This window comes from Scleropages formosus, chromosome 11, assembly GCF_900964775.1.
Source record: "Scleropages formosus chromosome 11, fSclFor1.1, whole genome shotgun sequence".
NCBI classification, from domain to species: domain Eukaryota; kingdom Metazoa; phylum Chordata; class Actinopteri; order Osteoglossiformes; family Osteoglossidae; genus Scleropages; species Scleropages formosus.
Window position 1 is genome coordinate 24814626 of NC_041816.1, and position 18227 is coordinate 24832852.

General features: G+C 40.0%; 1 protein-coding gene across 4 annotated transcripts; it reads left to right on the forward strand.

The window, feature by feature from the left end:
* The first annotated feature begins 363 nt into the window (after window positions 1-363).
* Window positions 364-16375, forward strand: cd151 (CD151 molecule). 4 transcript variants are annotated; one of them, XM_018763954.2, is made up of 8 exons: window positions 364-482; window positions 4967-5051; window positions 5767-5958; window positions 12679-12753; window positions 13581-13685; window positions 14448-14606; window positions 14824-14910; window positions 15219-16375. In XM_018763954.2, the coding sequence occupies exons 2-8, from the start codon at window positions 4968-4970 to the stop codon at window positions 15276-15278; spliced, it is 762 nt and encodes a 253-aa protein (XP_018619470.1). In that variant the 5' UTR covers window positions 364-482; window position 4967; the 3' UTR covers window positions 15279-16375. The 4 variants fall into 4 exon arrangements, with proteins under 4 accessions (XP_018619470.1, XP_018619471.1, XP_018619473.1 ...); XM_018763955.2 differs by lacking the exon at window positions 364-482 and adding an exon at window positions 488-558; XM_018763957.2 differs by lacking the exon at window positions 364-482 and adding an exon at window positions 611-762.
* Window positions 16376-18227: the final 1852 nt, after the last annotated feature.

Sequence of the window (18227 nt, forward strand, 5' to 3'; positions counted from 1 at the left end):
GTACATTCATTCATTTTGCTGACGCTTTTCTCCAAAGCGACTTACAATATTAATCTACAATTATTTACCCATTTATACAGCTAAGTAATTTTACTGGAGTAATTTAAAGTAAGTATCTTGCTGAAGGGCACTACAGCTGGAGGTGGGATTCGAACCCGCGACCTTAAGACACACTGCGGAGAACGCTGTAGGGGGAGGGCCGTGTAGTACCATCTGTGACCATTAGGTGGCAGCGCACTCTCAAGACACAGCCCAGAGAGCTGTGCAGTACCATCTGTGAGCACTAGGTGGAGCCACACACCAAGTGCGCACTCGAGACGAGGGCCGGGCCGCTAGGCAGAGCCACTCGTTGTAACTGAGTGGCCTCGGGGCGGAGCTCGCGCGGAGTTTGCGCTAGCAGTGCTCGCGCTGTGTGTCCTTTTTTTTTTTTTCTTCCTCCCCCGCTTATACAAAGGACGTCGACCAAAGGAAGGCGCCGCAAGGTACTAAAAATCATTTTGTACGTTTGATTGAGTTTGCAGACGAGGGCTAAGCAAGTGGACTAAGACGGGGAAGAAGGTAAAGAATGATGAGTGACGTCGCTGTCGGCACTCAGACACCCCCCTCCCTCGTGCACCGACCGGGGCTGTTTTGCGGTGGATGAGAAACTCCATCGCCTCACGTTCCTCCTGTCCCTCAGAAAGCTCACCTTTACATCTCCTTGGACGACTTCTCCGCACCCTCGTCTGCTCAGAAGTTGTGAACGTGCGGATCTGGAATACAGTACGAACGAGAGCGTGAGAGAGAGTGTATCGTGTGTGTGTTTCCTCTGTCGCTGAGGTGTTTGGCGTGGCGCGTGACAGGCGGTTTAACTGTCGTGACTGAGGGTAAAACAAAAAAAAAAAAAGAAAAAAACAAACAAAAAAAAAGTGTGTGGGAAGTCCTCGGAGCCCTCTGTGTTCGCCCGTGACGAGACTCGTTACACAACAACGACTCGTTTTTTGTGTGTGTGTGTCGACCACTGAGGAGAAGTTAAGGTGGCACTTTTTTTCTGAGGGTTTTTGAGCACCTTGCTGGTACTCCACACAGGTAGGCGTGTAATAATTCCACCTTGTGACTTGTTTTTGATTCCTCTTGAGGTCGCTCCACATACTCCGCACCGTGGCCCTAAGTTAAGGGCCCTAGGCTCTTCTGCCTCCTCCCCTCTCCTCCTGGCTGCTGTTTACTCCACCTTATTTCTTTATTTGCTCTATTCATCTCCTCTATAATACTGCATGCAGTTGTTGCGAACAGTGTGTGAGAAACACCTGCAGAAAGTCATCGGACATGTCTTCAAAGTCAGTCCTTCACTGGGTGCCTCTGGTCCTTCACTAGATGTTTGGCGCTCTCGACACCGGCATCTTCTCGCACTTCTCCTCCAAGTGAGGAAAACTCTCATTTTGTCGTTGAAACAAGCTCATTCACACTTTCACAGATTGATTTCCTGTCTTTTATTTGGGGATACTTGTGTTACTGTTACCAAATCGCATCTCCTGATTTGGGTCTGCTGAATTTTTGGCTTCGTTTTCATGTTATAGACTTGTTTTTCTGACTCAAGTTGTTGATGTGCATCTGGATAGAACGACGAAGTCCGTAAATTACAATGTTATTTATGTACTGGTGTCAGTAGCTGAGCTCAGTTCTTCCCATCAATGGTGACCACAGTGTTTGCCCACTGATGCTTGAGAGAAGAAGCAGGAGCAACACAAACACGCTGAGCTGAGGTGGCGTTGTCTAGGAGACCATGTGAGCATTCACTATGTACACAACTTGGTTCACGTGTTGGTTTGACTCTCCAAGACTGTAAGGAATGAAAAACTGTGATGTAACTACCCTCTTGAAAGTTCCTGACACTAGCGTTCTGTTTTCTTGAGCTTTTTTTGGTCTCTTTCGCCACACTGTCTACTGTATGGTTCAAATGGAAGTGTGCCAGTAAAGCTTTGTTTGAACTTGGCTAATAAACCTGTGTGAGGTGAGGGTCATATCCTGATGGATTGAGACAGCTGGGCAGCAGTTTTCTACATGCATGGCCACTCAGATTGCCTTTGTAACCAGCCATCTTACTTCCTGCTGTGTACTTGAAACCCGCCATGATCAGCTGTGGCTGATCTTCTCGGGTCCGGGTCACAGCACCAAAACATTACCAGGATCAGAAGGAGGGCAGGAACAATATTTGGGTTGGTGATTCACTTGACGAAACTGGCATTGGCAAAAGGCATCAGTGTTAGACCCATAGACATTCTTATCACCAGGGGCACTGAGAGCCGTGCGAGGTGACCGCCAAAAACAAACTGAAGATGACGGGAGTGTTCTCGACTGGAAAATAAAATACAAATGACACATTTCTCAAAAAGAAAATTACACTTTGGTTTCTGTTGGCATAACAAAGCCACTTAAAAGTTTTTCTGTCTGTTATAGATGGACTTCCCCAATGAAAGCCTGCAAAAAAAAAATCATGTGCTGCAATTCCAATACAACATCCATTGTCAGCTGATGGGGTTAAATCCATAACGCAACACCTTGATCCCTGCTGGCCTGTATCACAAACCCGGTGTGTTTCAGACCAGTGCACTTTGGGAAATGGCACTCTGAAATCTAAAACTTAATTAATATACCTATCACCCTATAATTTATACTACGTGTTGTTCATTAGTGTTTCTTTTGTAAGAGGCATATTGTGGTTGGGTGCAGAGGGGAGCATCGGCATGTTCCCTCAGTGATCTGGCTGTCTGCGCCGCAGAGATTACTAGGGGGAGGGTTACAGAAGGTGTATATTATAGTAATGAAGGCGGGCAGGGAGAGCGGGGGGTTGGAAGCGAGTTCAGACTCGATGGTTCCAGACAAAGGGAGGAGCTGCTGAAAACCCATGGGCTACAGCACAAGAAGCAAGCCAATGCGGAATGTATGTTACTGGGTTCAGTTTAACTATTCCTGCATTCCTTAATTCTCAAGTGCCACAAACTGGTTTATCTGTGTTAATTTATGTTACTGTTTTTGCTTAACATGCAGAATAAGGTTTTGTGCCAGAATCAGATTTCATTCAATTATCATATACGGTTTGTGGTATAATTAATAGCGAGAGGGAGAATTTAGCCTGGAAAAGCCTGTGCTGCTCAGCATTCTCTTTATTTTGGTGCCTTGTTGGTGTCACCACTTTCCGGTCTGTTTTTGCAAATTTTACACCGTTTCCTTACCTTGCAAAGAAGTTTCAGAACAATAGAGCTCTGACACTTCGTGAAGATGTGCTGTACATCCCCAGAACCTGCTGCTGAGACAGTGCCCAGGGTGTGGCAGGTGGCTGGAAGGGCGGTACCGGGATTTCCGTAGTCCTGCTAGACGTCTGGTGGGTGCAGTCAGGGAGAAGGAATGCGTGAGATCAGTGGGCCCTCCTGATGCTTGGTTGACTCACCACCATGCACCTGACTGGGTTCCATACTTTTCCCTCTTTTTCCCCAAGATGCCAAATCAGTGGCAGCAGAGGGCTGGTTGTTTATAAAGGGGATGTGGATAACCCTTAGGTGGCTGATACTGAAATGGCGCAGAAGGAAACTTAAGTACTTATCAACAGGTGTCCTTTTTAACTCACAGGGGCACACTGTACTCTCTCGACAGGTCAGACATGGGCACATGTTCTCCGACATGCTAATAATGTTACGTAGCAGTTTGTCTTGGCGTGAGCGGCACTGATGATGAACTGTCTGGGCGTCTTGTGCGATTCATCAATGCAGAGAATTGGGAAGACAGGAGTGGCAATTGTCAAGGCCTTTAGAGAGGCATAGCATCCTTCCTCCACACGTGTTAAACACGCACGCAGTCTTTCAGCACTGTTTGTACAGTGTATGCTGATTCTCTCTGTACTGTAATAAAGTATCACATTTTACACTGTGTGTAGAGTACTCACCCTTTATTCTGTACTCGGTTACTCACTGTGGACTTTTCTCAGCAGTGTAGTACTGCAGAGGTGTGCGAAGCTCCGGAGAATTTTGATAGCTGGCCAATGAGGTCTGCTGTTGTAATGTTAGACATGTTGTAAATACTCATTACTGTGTTCCAATTCTGATATGTGTGCTTTATTGTAAATTTTGTCATGCCTTTAAATTTGAAATAGCTAGAAGCTTTCTGAAATCTTGCTATTTAAATATCTTAATTTTAAATTTAATTATTGTAAAAATAATTTAAAATTGCTAAGTGATATTGGAATTTATCTTTGCAGTCTTAAGATACATGATAAAGTGTCTACAGAATTTAATATATAATCTTTGGAACTGCAGGATGCTCAGTGTAAACATGCTGTATTTGTAAGAACAACACTTACCATAGTGATTAAATTAGCTTGTAAATCAAAGTCTTTGTAGAATCTGCTAAGCTAATTCAGTAAAAGACCCAACACACTTTTAAAGACCTATGTGCAAAAAATGTTGTTGAGCCAGTGTGAACTCTTGTTGATAGGTGTTCATTGTCCATCTCGTTGCAGGTTGTCCTTTTTTCCCAGCTTTTTCCACACACTTCAATTTTTTTTTTTTTCCCTCCCAGAGTCCAGTTTTAAAATTGTGTCCTTAGCATGAATCAACCAAATTGCTCTCATTTATTAGAAACTGTATGTCACAGGTTTTCAAACCTGGACCTGGTGGATATGTATTGAGTATTTTTATTAGTTTGCTTTAATTTGGTTTTTGAATCACAAGAACTGTGCAACAAACATGCTCGCAAAAGACAGTACTGTTTCAATGATATGAAATTGTTTTTTTTTTTAATTAGAAAACTACAGTATTATTATTGAGCTCCTGAAATGTAGCTGTTTGTATTCTGCCTTCTCAGGTCTGTATATTGTACCATCAAGTTAAGTATTTCAAAGAAATTTCAAAATCATTGTGAAAATACAGGAAACAACCGTATGAAAAGGGGTGCAGTGGTTGATGCTTGAAGGGCTCCATCTCCTTTGTCTCAGGATGGGGGCGTATGACGAGAAGAAGGAGACATGTGGCACTATCTGCTTGAAGTACCTGCTCTTCACTTTCAACTTCCTTTTCTGGGTGAGTCTTTCCGCCTTACTTTGTGTGTCTGTGTCACTGCATCATTTGCTTCCAGTTGAAGTCTTCACATGCCTTATGTAGCTTTTCTCTTACATAGCCTTTTTGCTTTGCCTCAGTCCCCTGTGTACCATGTTTTGACCGTTGATTGAAATGAGCACAGCAGAAATAGTTTGACTCTTCACCCAGAAACATTTGAATCAGTTGATCTGCTGTTATTCCAGACATTGGGGCATGTAGTGTGCGGTGTTTCAGCAATTTGCTGTATAGGAGCTAAATTCTATAAATGGTAGTAAAGACTCAATCTTTTTTTTTTTTTTTTAAATCCAATTTCTATAACCATTCAGTGTGTAATTCTGTGAAAGAAATTCCTATTTGGAAAGCATTCAGAATTGGGAACAACTGGATTTTAAGAATCTAAGATTGTGAAGACTTTTAGAAGGCTCTATCAAAATGTATAAGTACAGTGTCATTCAAATGTTTGAGTACGCTTGCTGGAAACTTACTTTTCCTGAAACATTGCTAGTTTCAGCAATAAATCAGTCAACATGTTTTCTCAGATGTAGTTCACATGTGGGTTCCTTTGTTTTTAGTCTTTGTCCTCATCATCCCAACCTGTATTGCCCAGGTTGCCCAGCTGTACTCAAATTTTTTGACCGATACTGCATATTCATGGACTAGCAGTGTATTTGACTTTGCTGGCTCTGTGTCCTCTTAGTTGGCAGGTGGCGCTGTGATGGCTGTTGGCATATGGACCCTGGTTGAGAAGAGTGACTACATCAGCTTGCTGCAGTCCAGCACATATGCAGCTTCAGCCTACATCTTGATACTGGCTGGGGTGATCGTCATGGTGACAGGAGTGCTAGGCTGCTGCGCTACCTTCAAGGAGCAGAGAAACCTTCTGAGAGTGGTGGGTCTGTTGGATACAGTGATACTTTGTACACCACCATCCACACACCAGAAGAAGTTCATACACATCCTTCAGTGACTGTGCAGCAGAATACAAGAAATGGAAGCACAGGTATGCACAGGCAAAGTATATCATAGACCAGCAGTTGTCAGCACTCATCCTAGCAATCAATGAAAGTGTTTATTCCATCCTTCACTGAAGCATTACTCACACTTAATCAAGGTAGTTAGTTGTTTTATTTCAAATGTATAAAAATATGTTCAGCAGTTAAGATCCAGGTTTGAAATCTTCACTTTTTAGGCATTTAGATGTATGTAGTGAATCAGAAAGGGTATAAATGGTTGATGGTATCTACTGAAGCAGAGGTTGGCATTAATGCTTTCAGATCTCATTGACAAAAGCTGGCAACTGCTGTCTTAGTTCAGGTCAAAAAAGTGGGGAGATGAGCACAGATCATGCATAGCAGGATACTGTAAAACATGCTTCATGTTGGAACGAAGCAAACACTTGGCACAAGGCTGGAAAAATTTACCATGGCTGTGCACAGCAGAACTAATGTCGACAATGGACAAAGAGAAGGGATATAGATTGCACACATCTGATCATAATGTGAAAATGGAAGAAAAACGTTTTTACACGGCAGAACAGTGGAGCATGGAAAACAGGCGAGGGGGGGGTAAGGCAGGATACAAAAGCTGCCCACTGTGTTAGCAGGAATATTTTGAGATGGGTGGGTGCAGGAAAATGTTTTTCTGCCAATGGCCAAGTTTATTCCTCTTTTATGAGTCAGGGTTTCCTTAGAGAGACACAAAGACATGGACACATACAGAGGGTTGTGTTGGTAGGAAAAGAATCTAAAACCCTAACCCACTGTGGCAAAATTGGCTCTTGATTGGCATATTTTAAGAGAACTTTGAAATTTAAATATACTAAGCATCAAAACACTGTTAAAACAAGAGTGAGCTCAAAAGGGACATAAAAAGTTTAGTCTTAATTTTTTGTATAATTTCTACTCACTGATCCAGAAATCATTGTGGGGTGGCAATTCTGTTAATGGGAATACAATTAATGACAAAGATACAATGGTGTTTAAGTGAATGACATCAAGTCACCTAATATGGCAAGTTTTAATGCTTAAAAGGGGATCTTTCTATGGAGGAATTTGGAAAATTCTTATTCTAAAATAATCATGTGATAGTTTGGTGAAAAACCCAGCATTCTCACCCACCCAAAGTCCACATGTAAAAAGCTCAGTACACCGAGTTTCAATCTGTCCCTTTGTGCGCACAAGGAGCAGTACAAAGAGGATGTATTTAAATAGTTTCACTGCCATCCTCCACGCCACTGAGGAAGGAGGTCTGCAGGTTTGCATTTGTTTGCATTTCTGGCATTTTTGCAGATATCAACTTAGCTGGAAATCTGGCTTCATTTTGCTTTTCCTACCAGATTCCATGAAGTCTAATGTTTGGCACAAAGCCTTTAAGAAAGATTCATTTGCACTCACCCTCAAATCCACACAAAACATGGGCACCTAACCTCATTCTAACTGACAGAAGTTTAAGGACGTACACAAGACGTGCACATATACAGAACAAATGATGCATCCAAATGCTTATATATACAGTATATACATATAATACACACACAGTTTAAGACAACCAAAATCAGCAATTTCTTGTCATGGCATTGCACTTTAAATGGCACCTGATTATGCCTGAAACCACACACACCATGGTCTGCGTATAGATCTGATATATTTTTTTTTGGGAGGTAAAATCCCAGGTTGTAGGAAATAGTGTTTTAAAGCAGTATGCAGTGCAAGCAGGGATAAAACATGGGAAAGGCAGCTGTGTAGTAATCACTTTCATGGTGAAAAGGTTCCATATGTTCAACTGCAGGGCCATAGGAGCAAACCCTGCAAACAAGTTTAAAAAAAAAAAAAAAAAAACACAATGGTAAACAATAAAGCCCATAAAGGAAATACACCACAAAATAAAGAAAGCTGAATAGAAATTGACCAACAATAGAAACCAAACACTGAAACTCAGCTCTATCATATACTATTGTGAACCAGTCTCAGCCCTTTGGAGTTGGCAGAATTGCAGCAACAGATGTTGGGTCATCACACTGGTGGATCTTCTTGTACGTATCTTAGTTGGGCTGGGACAGAGAAACTGGTAGATTTTGTCTCACAAAATCAATCTCAATAGGAGGGGAATTGACCAGCAGTCCTACCCAGGAACCTAATCAGTTCTGAAGAACTTGTTTGAGCCTAGTGTTCATTTCAGTTTTCTCAGGTAGACTCACAATTCTCAGATTATTGTTCTGGTTTTGTATTCCACTTTGTCCAGTTTTAACTGGTGCAGCTCAGCTTTTTGCTCCAGGGCAGCTCCTGGTTCCGCTTGTGATGCGACCAAATACTCTAAAGCAGAGAATGAGAGTTCAGTCCTGACAGTATTGTTTTCAAAACTATTTATGTGATTGGTTGAACTGGAGCATTTTATTTCCATACCTGGAATGGAGAGGAAAACTTTCTTTAGTTTGGTTTTGACAGCATTCACTTCATTCAGTTTTGTACATCTAAAATCTCATTTTAAAGCTCCTGTAGCTCACTTCACTAAAACATGTCTCTTCCAACCATGCTACCATGCATAACTTATATATGAGGAGAAAAGTATGAAAGTTGTGGGTCTCTAAAACCAGAGTTTGTGGTCAGCTTAGTAAACATTCATGTGACCTACCCTAGATCCAGGTTTACATTTATTCATTTAGCTGCTGCTTTTCTCCAAAGTGACTTACAATGTTAAGATTACAATTATCACAGTTACATATACCCTTGCTCAAGGGTACTACAGCTGGAAGTGGAGCTCAAACCTGCAACCTTTGGATCCAAAGGCAGTAACCATAACCACTGCACTACCAGCTGTTTTCTGTTACATAACAGTACTAACATTAATAAAATCATAGTATAGAATATGTACACTCTTGCACAACATACTGTATATTAATATTCATTTGCAATGGTGGATTAATGTGTTTACTGTTCTTGTAGCAGGCAGCAGGTATTTGTGAATTTATTTGATGTTAAATACACTATGAAATTGTTGACACTGATGACGGTACAATTAAGACCTTTAAAGTAAGCTTAAGTAAATGATTCCTTTCTGTGAAAAATCTATTTCTTAGTGCTGTGCCTGTTGAGGATATGTGAAGAAACCAGGCAGTTATGGCATTTTCTTAATTAAAAGCAAACAAGAATGGGCAAAACTAAGATTATACCCTAGAAAACAGTCTGCCAGTACATGCAAAGAAAAGTACAATTGCCTTTCCTGTTTCATCATACAGCGGTACACCGGTGTTTCACTGAGCTGCAGCCACACCCCATGACTGTTTGGTTGGATTCTTGTGAACCAGAAAACCCATCTGATCTCATCACTACTTGCCCAGTTGAAGACAAGTACAGCTGGATGACTTCAACAGGAATTGGAATACTGATTATATTATATGGATATAAGAGGAGGCTTTTGGGAGGAATAATTGACATTATCAGCTCACAGCCTAATTTAAATTTTGTTTTAGCAGTGGGTTTAGTTTGAATTTTTAACCAGTTTTGATGCTAGGACGTCCCCATTGGCCCCAGCTTCATTCCACATGAGTGTATTTGTGTTTTAGTGTGACTTACTGCAGTTATATTTAACCAGTGCTCTGGTTGTGTTATGCATCAAGGATTTTGTTCTTAACTTCTTTTGCCCAGGTCTTTGTGTTCCCCACTTGTTTGCCTGCTTGTCTGCATTGTCTTTATCTGCATGGTGGCTGAATTTAGGAGACCTAGGTGGTATTGTGTGTGTCTCTTTAAGACTCTAGGTTTGGACAGTGAGTCACAGCAAAGGAATGAGCTGGGAGGGAAGGTGGGAGTCATGGAACTCGATCCTCTTCGTTCTGAGCAGGGGTTCTCGGGAGGGAGTTTTGCGGGGGGCTTGTAGCGTGGTGTTTGATTGAGGTATACTAACACAGCTGCCCCCTCTTTCAGCAGCAGTTGACAGACAGTCTCTACCTCCCTGCTGTTGTAATGTTGCTTTTGATAGAAGTTGTTCTGCATTAAGCAGGGATCAAATTGGTTAATGATAATATTCTTTTACTGTCAACTTGCAGTTTTCGACTTTATTGCTTTCTTAGTATGGGTCATTCTTGTGAACAGTTAAAAATGTAAAAAGATGGACATTAATTGTGCTACATGATAGGTCAGTAGCATACAGTCCTCAAACACTTTGTGTTGTTCTCAAGGCCAGCTCTGGCATTCCTGCATTTAACCACATTCTACACCACTGGTTCCCAAGCTATTTTGGTGGCTACTCTGAATAAAATTTTGTTTTGACCTTATGACCCTAAACGCTGGGACGTGGAGTGTTCATGGCCATTTTTGACATGTTGTGCTTATTCTTATAGTTTAATTAATTCCAGCACTTAATAATTTTCAGAGTTTTTAATGGGATGAAATGAAAACCCATTTTACATGGAAATATTTTATTTCACAAAGATTTTATCAGTGGCTACTATTATATTACTTCATTTTTTGGTAAGCTCCTAAAAGTTTGCTGAAATTACAGCGCCACCTATTATATTCAGGTAGTTAGTGCCCCTTGGTGGTGGTGGTATTCTCACACAAGTGTTGGACATGAACAGGCTCAGACTTAATATGTTAAGTGTATATGGATTCAGTATTAACCACAAGTCAGTACTATTTTAATAATACTTATTGTGTCAGGGAATAAGCCTCGTTTTTAAATTTTTTTTTTTTTTTTTTTTTTTTTAAAGTTTTCTAAGTCTGTGAGTTTCTCAGATCTTACACTTTGGCCTAGCTGATGGTTTTATATTTTGTGATATATCATGAATTTCTTTTAATACTTCATGTCCTGTGGTTTTATGTTATGTGAAACAGATTTTCTGTTTCACAGTTGAAGTATTTCAAGTTTTAATTAGAAATTGAAGATTAGTGTTACATGAGTATTTGCAAGGGTATTAATCTGATTTTTATTGTGAGGTATAAGAACTGTTTAATTTTTGGTTTTCTGTTGTATTTGATGTGTTAAATACTTTAACACTTAGTCTGTGGCAAGCTTCTTCCCTAAATTGCCTTGCCTATAGCTTCAGCTTCCAGGAGCTCCACTCTGTATTTTAAGCTTTTTAAAATCTTTCTTGTCTCTGCACAGGTTAGAAATCTTTGTGACAAGTGGGAGCAATGCAGGGATTGCCACTCCAGCTTTAACTTGCCTGTAAGATAAGAGCAGGGCAAACTTCTCACTTGAAGGACAGGGCTTCTTAACCCTTTGGCTGCTCCCTTGCATTTCAGAAGCTTGAAGCAGCCAAAATGTTAGACACGGTGATACAAACCAGCAGCATATGAAGAAAACTGTCTAAAAAAGAAAAGGTTACAGGGTGCTTTCACACAATACAGTTTAGCTTATAAAAAAAATTCCATTTTATAAAAAATTGAGAGGAGGAGGAATATGACCACAACACTGAAGTTTTAAAAATTCTTTTGACTTCCATCAGACCATCCCATCAGTTTCCCAGGAGGCTACTGTTATAAAATGTATGCAGAATATAGCCCAAAATGTATTAGATATAACTGCCTATGACTTTATGAATTCAAATTCTTAGGCAGAAATTGATCTTAGTTGCATTGCATTCTTTTGCTTGAAACAAAGGAGGAGAGTGGCACAGGAATGTATTACCTTTTGTTGCTACGCAAAGGAGAATGATACAAGAAAAGTTAAAGGGTTTTTTTTTTTTTTTTTTAAAAAAAAAAAAAAAAGTCCTGTAGAAGGTCAAGGCACCATAGTCCTGTTTCTGGGAATAACACGAGGACACACCCACAGTATCCCTCGCAAGCGTGTTTGCACTGCAGTGAGTCATTGTTCATAAAATCACTGAGCCTCAAGCGCACAATGAATCCTGTCCCAGACAACTGGGTCCGACCTGAGGCTAAGCTTTTGTGCATCGAGTTTGTAAAAATAGCATGCCGAATTCAGATGAGTGTAGAGTCAACAGTCCCATGACAAAAAAAACTCCTGATCCAGTTTTCCGATGTGTTTAGAAGTGTTTTCTCAGAGCCGAAATCTAGAATTCTGGTAGCATTGAGACAGCCGTTCTTTTAACAATTAAAAGTCAGACTCATTGCCATATTGTGCTACTGAGGGGGGACTGTGTAATGCAACATGTCAGTCTTAGCACTCACATTGTTATTACTATTGTTGTTGTTGTTCTGAAACTTTTATTCAAGGTGCCTACCTTATGCTTTCCCATTCTTGAGCACAGTATTTACCCTGAAATGCTCATCTGTATAAATGAGTAAACGGTTGTAGGTATTTTAACGTTGTACGTTGCTTTGGAGAAGTCTCAGCTAAATGAATCCATAAATAAGTAAATGTGACTTCTAATGTCAGTTTTTTTCCATGCTATTATTTTCCAGGAGTGTAACATCTTCTCAAGTAGTAGGGGACACAAAGAAGTGTTCAATACTTTGCATTCAGATACTTTTCTGCCATATTTCCTATTTATAGTTCCATTTGCACCATTATTATGAGATGTTGATTTTCACGTTTCAGTATAGAAGTCAATGGTTACTGCTCTGCTACTCTTCTTGCTTTACACTTTTTGTATTCAATATGTAATGCTAAATTGTGATTTAAAAAAATATTTCTGCTTCTTATCCCACAGTACTTTGTTCTTTTACTGTGCATTTTCCTGATGGAGATCCTTGCGGGGGTCCTGGCCTACATCTATTATCAACAGGTAAAAGCTTTTTAAGTCCTACATCAAATTTCTGTTCCTGTGAATACAGCTGTGTTCAATTGTCTCCATCCAGCTTTATAGTAAAAATGAGCAGTAATACACTTTTTCTGGGTAACTGCTCCACAACCACATTCCCAAGCACCTGTTGCAAATTTGTCTGTGGATTTACAGCTATATAGGTTTTCACATGTTGATCAAATTGCTACTGTTGGTTTACTGGGTACTTTTAGCAAACATACAGTACACTTCCTAGTTACTGTGACAAAATTTTTCATTTTTAGGCATGAAATCATTGATCCATCCAATTTCTTTTTTAGAATATCCATTGGATGCCATGATTTTTTTTTTTTAAATTAACTGGTAATGTGCAGTCCCCCCCACCCCCCAAAACTCATAGGGTTGAAATTGTTTTATTTTACACAAACATCTTACTGTAAAAATTCCTTCGGCAGAATTAAAAACATTCAGGTGATGCCTGGAAAGTTTGATGTATTATCACCTAATGCATTTCAGTTTTAGAAATATTTTTTTTTTCTTAATTTATGGAATTTTCAGTGATATTAAGACTTGTGTGCTGCAAGTGGTTCCCCTGTCAAACATCTCTTCATTGGCCATAACTGCAGGCCCCCCTAGTGGACAGTACATGTCATTCCATTGTCATTTTCTCAAGTCAAAAATGAGCTCTGTCTTTGTCCTAAACTGTTTCCTTCTGTTTCTTACTAAGTTTTCAAAATGTTCAACTAATGTCATCAGTGCATTATTACATTGCTACTCACACCGGTCAATGACCATGCATGTCTGACCTCCTGTTTGTTCTTGCTATGCAGTTGAATGAGGAGCTGAAGCAGAATTTGAAGGAGACCATGGTGCAGAAGTACAAACAGACCGATCAAGATCACATCACCAGGGCTGTGGACAAACTGCAGCAGGAGGTTAAATGATGAAAAGGGACCCTCGTACCCTTCAATCTTTTTACCTCTTTTCATGAGTCTGTGTAAATGTATGAACTTGCTGTCGGTTCTATATGTGCACTGATCTACATTCTATACTCACACACACACATTTTCAGAACCGCTCGTCCCATACGGGGTCACGGGGAACCGGAGCCTACCCGGCAACACAGGGCGTACATTCTATACTCATTAGCTCCTTTTAAGTTGTACAATTCAATTCAGTCTGTGGAGAACTGCTCAAACAAGAATCTTAGTACTTTGTACATGGTACCTGTACTTAAGACAAACCTTGAACCTTTAAAACTTGAATCTTAAAATTTAAATATAAAAATTTGATTCCTTGACAAGTATCATTTTGAAAAGTTGTAAAATGTTCTGGTAATATATTAGTGTGCAGTTTCTGTAATATATTTCTATTATTGTATATGGCCAGTCTGGTCATGTGGAGGGCTGGGGCAAAAGTATTAGTAGTACTGAGTGAAATTATGCAAAGGCTTGCTTGAATATTTGGGAACTCAGTCTTGTTGAGCATATGCTCTATTATGGTGTATTTGCTGTTGTAAGAGGATTCAGCTGCATTATTGGTTGAGGAAATGTGCTGCATCAAAACAGGTGCATTCTTTCACTTTTTATTCTTGGGACAGTGCAAAAGAAACTGCCCCATTGATGGGTGCCTGCTCCCTCCTCCAGAGTATCACTTCTTCCTTAACGCATGAAATGATCCTCTCTCTTCTCCCATAGTTCAAATGCTGTGGCAGTAACAATTCCTTTGACTGGCGGGATAGTATCTGGATCAGGTCTTCAGAGGCCGAACGGAGGATGGTGCCCGACAGCTGTTGCAAGACCCCCACTGAGCTCTGTGGCAAGAGGGACCACCCCTCAAACATCTACAAGGTGGAGGTAAAAGATACACTAGAATCAATGAAGAAAAACTCTAAACATTATTTTCACAAATCAAAGCAGACAGACAGGAGGTGGTGTGTTAAGAAACTGAAATTGTGGATGAATTCTTGGTGGCTCAAGTAAGGAATGGAACTGCTGTTACACCTTTTGAAGAAAGGACCCCATTTTAACTCGTAAAGAGGTTGCTCTCATAAAGCAGTGTCAACTTCCCCAGGGTGGCTGCATCACCAAACTGGAAAACTTCATTCTAGAACACCTTAAGATCATTGGAGCGGTGGGGATCGGGATAGCCTGTGTGCAGGTGAGATGGACGTTGTGTGCATATTTTGTTTTTGCATGGTGTGCAGGCAGTATATCCCCATTCAGCTCCCTCATGTAAATATTGTTGCTGTTACCCAGTCAATGTAGGCTGGGCAAATAGTTGCCCGGTAATAAATTGATCAGATCAATAGATCATATATATAAATATGCAAAATAAGAAAGCATGCGTATGACAAAGCAAATGTGTCTTGTTAAAAAAAAATATAACTGCACTTAAAGAAATGGGGCAAATAAATATCAGCTGGGAAGACTCACCTTTTCTGTTTCTTTTTTTTTTTTTCCCCTCAGATTGTAGGAATGGTGTTCACTTGCTGCCTGTATCGCAGTTTGAAAGCGGAGCCGTACTGAACACAGGAGCGGTCGTATTTCTGCCCCATCTCCACTGCATTGCCACTTTAACGCCTTATGGTCTAATACTGCTGTCTGTCTCTTTCTCTCTGTCTCTCTGTATATGTGGCATGTAAATTGAGGGAGAGTGGAACAGCTGTGCAGATGAGGAAAAATAAGAAGCAGTATGTGTGAGATGAGGGAAATGAGTCCTGTAGTAATCCATTTTGGATTTTCTAGTAGCAAATACAAGATTTCCTTCTGCGCAGATTGTATGTGTCCAGGCCAAAGTTGTTTCTTCATACTGCCCAATGGCTTTCAGGCCTTTGAGAGAAGTGTGGGGGGGGAAAAGCAAAAATATTCACTGTACCTACTTCGTGTTAGGCCTTCTGAAACATGATTTTTCTAATACTAATGCATTAGTAACACACTGTAGCTATTACAATTTTTAAAACATTTTTTAAAAGGGATTTTCAGTTATTCATCATCAAAAGCAACTGATTTAAGATTATACAAAGAGCAAAATGAGCTGCTTCATGTTTTCATTCTTTTTGCCTTTTTAAAAGGATGAAAGTCACTGCTTTTATAAATAGCTAGTACTGTATTTAACAGAAGTTTGAACTAATGAGAAGATGGTATACTTTTGTGCCTTGAGCTAGTCTGTTGCCTTGAGCTGATCACATTACTCAGATGTCTTCAATATTGCATAATTATAACAAGCTGACAGTTATTATTTTTGGACCTGTACTATATTACAGAACAAACAGTACAGCTCAAATAAAGATGCATAAACCATTTATTTTTGGTGAAATTCTCATTCTCCTGCTGATCTTTCTTCCTACCTTAGTTGGTCTTGACAATGGTTCAAGGTGCTGCTTTTTAACATTATTTGACTTAAAATAGCTTTTTTTCTGGCAAACTAGTACATGGTTTTACCTCTTATAAATTTCAAATAGCCGTTATAAAAGAGAAATTCCTGTTAAAAGTTGTATCTTATGTGAATGAAACATTTTGTAAACCAGATAACTTGTGCATAATCTTTAGTAAAGCACAAAGAAAACTCAATGAGTGTGACGACTGGTTCATTACCATTTAAAACTTGGGCACATAACGTACTTATCCAACACTTTTCTCCAAAACAGTTTAGTTATACAGTTGTATAACATGTATATCAGTTGCAGTGTTTTGATGTAAGGATAACTGAATCAAGCAATTTTTCTGAGCCCATGTCTGCCATTTCATAGTCTCCTTTAGAAAACAGGAAACAGCTGGTAGCGTGGTGGTTAAAGTTGCTGCCCAAAGGTTGCAGGTTTGATTCCCACCTCCAGCTGTAGTTGTCAAGCAATGTACTTGCCTTAAAATTGCTCCAGTAAAATTAGCCAACTGTATAAATTTTGCTAATCAATTCTGCTAAATGAATAAATGTAAAACACCAATGCAACAATGAATGGCAGGATATGATTCATAAGGTGTCTTTCTGTATTTCTAAAGGTTAAATGGCTAACATAACACTGGACAGCCTTACCTGGCCACAACATGACATGTAATGTAAGACATACTGGCGGCAAGCAACCAAATATTTGATGAACAGTAACATACCCAAACCATCATAAACACAGAAGAGAATTAACTATCCATCAGAATGCATGCCTAAATTGTTTATTTCTTATAAACAGTCCTCACACAGTGCTGAACTAAGGATTAGAGACACAAGACAAAAGGTTGGCTATACATTAGATTATTACAATAGCTATACAGTATTAGTATTTAAAACTATAAGCCATTTGACCATAAAGGAAAGGAAAAAACAGAACTCCTTACTGAAAGACAAGGTAGGAAAGAAAACAATCCTGCTGGCCCATAGATTTTGCAGCTGTGGTATTTTGCTGCTGCATTAATTAATTTATTAATGTGGCACCAAGATACTGCAGCTACAGATATTTGCCAGTTACATGACCTAAAGCATGTAGTGGAATGGTTAGAATTCCTGCCATTCAACCTAACGGTTGCAGGTTTGAGTCTTACCTCCAGCTGTAGTAACCTTGAAAAAGGCACTTACCCTAAGAAGTTGCTCCATTAAAATTACCCAGTGGTATAAATGGATAAATAATTGTAAGTAACTTAACACTGTAAGCTGCTTTAGAAAAAAAAAAAAGCAAAATTAAGTAATCATTGGTGTATTTGTATTCAAGAGAGTGGAAAACATGTATAATACATAAATAAAGCACCATATCTTCTCAAGTACGTACACATATTTGCCCAAAGGTGCTACCTCACAAAGGGCTCCAACAGGACGCAAAAGCGAACTTCTCTGCACCTCCTCTGACTTGTCAAGCTGCCTGGAAGAAAGACCACCCCCATACCTGATCAGTTTGATGCTCGGGCTTTGTGGACCGATCAGAAGGTGGTGTCCAGTGGATGGTGGGGGTGGGTCCTTGGACTAAGGGGACACATTAAAATGTTTGCATTTCCATAAATCTGAACCTCACAAAGGTTGACTTACACTATAAGAGCAGGTGCATGTTGCACATTCAGAAAGAAAAGACAAAAACAGAAATGCACAAGCTTTCCAGGAACGGGCCTGAAAACCCTAATTCAATTTTTCTGTAAATCAACACAGTAATATAATAAAGCAAAGCCAGTGCTGATGGACACATTGATTGATTGAGACACACAGGCCACGTCTGTCATCATCTTCCTTCAAACAGAATGCGTTTAACACATGTAGTTAATGAAATACACGCTTTAAGCTGATAGGTAAAGGACAAGTTGCATTTTTAAGTGCAGCATCACTATGAAAACATTTTGAATCGAAACTACTGTCGCGTGATTAAACCGTAAAGGCTTCAAATCCAGAGGCACCCTTACGCCCCGCCTACCTTCGCGAATTTTCGTTGCCTGAAGTAGGAGTTGCCTTTAAAAACCACGTGAAAGGCGGGAAAAGGAAGGGCTCTTTAACCACGTACTCAA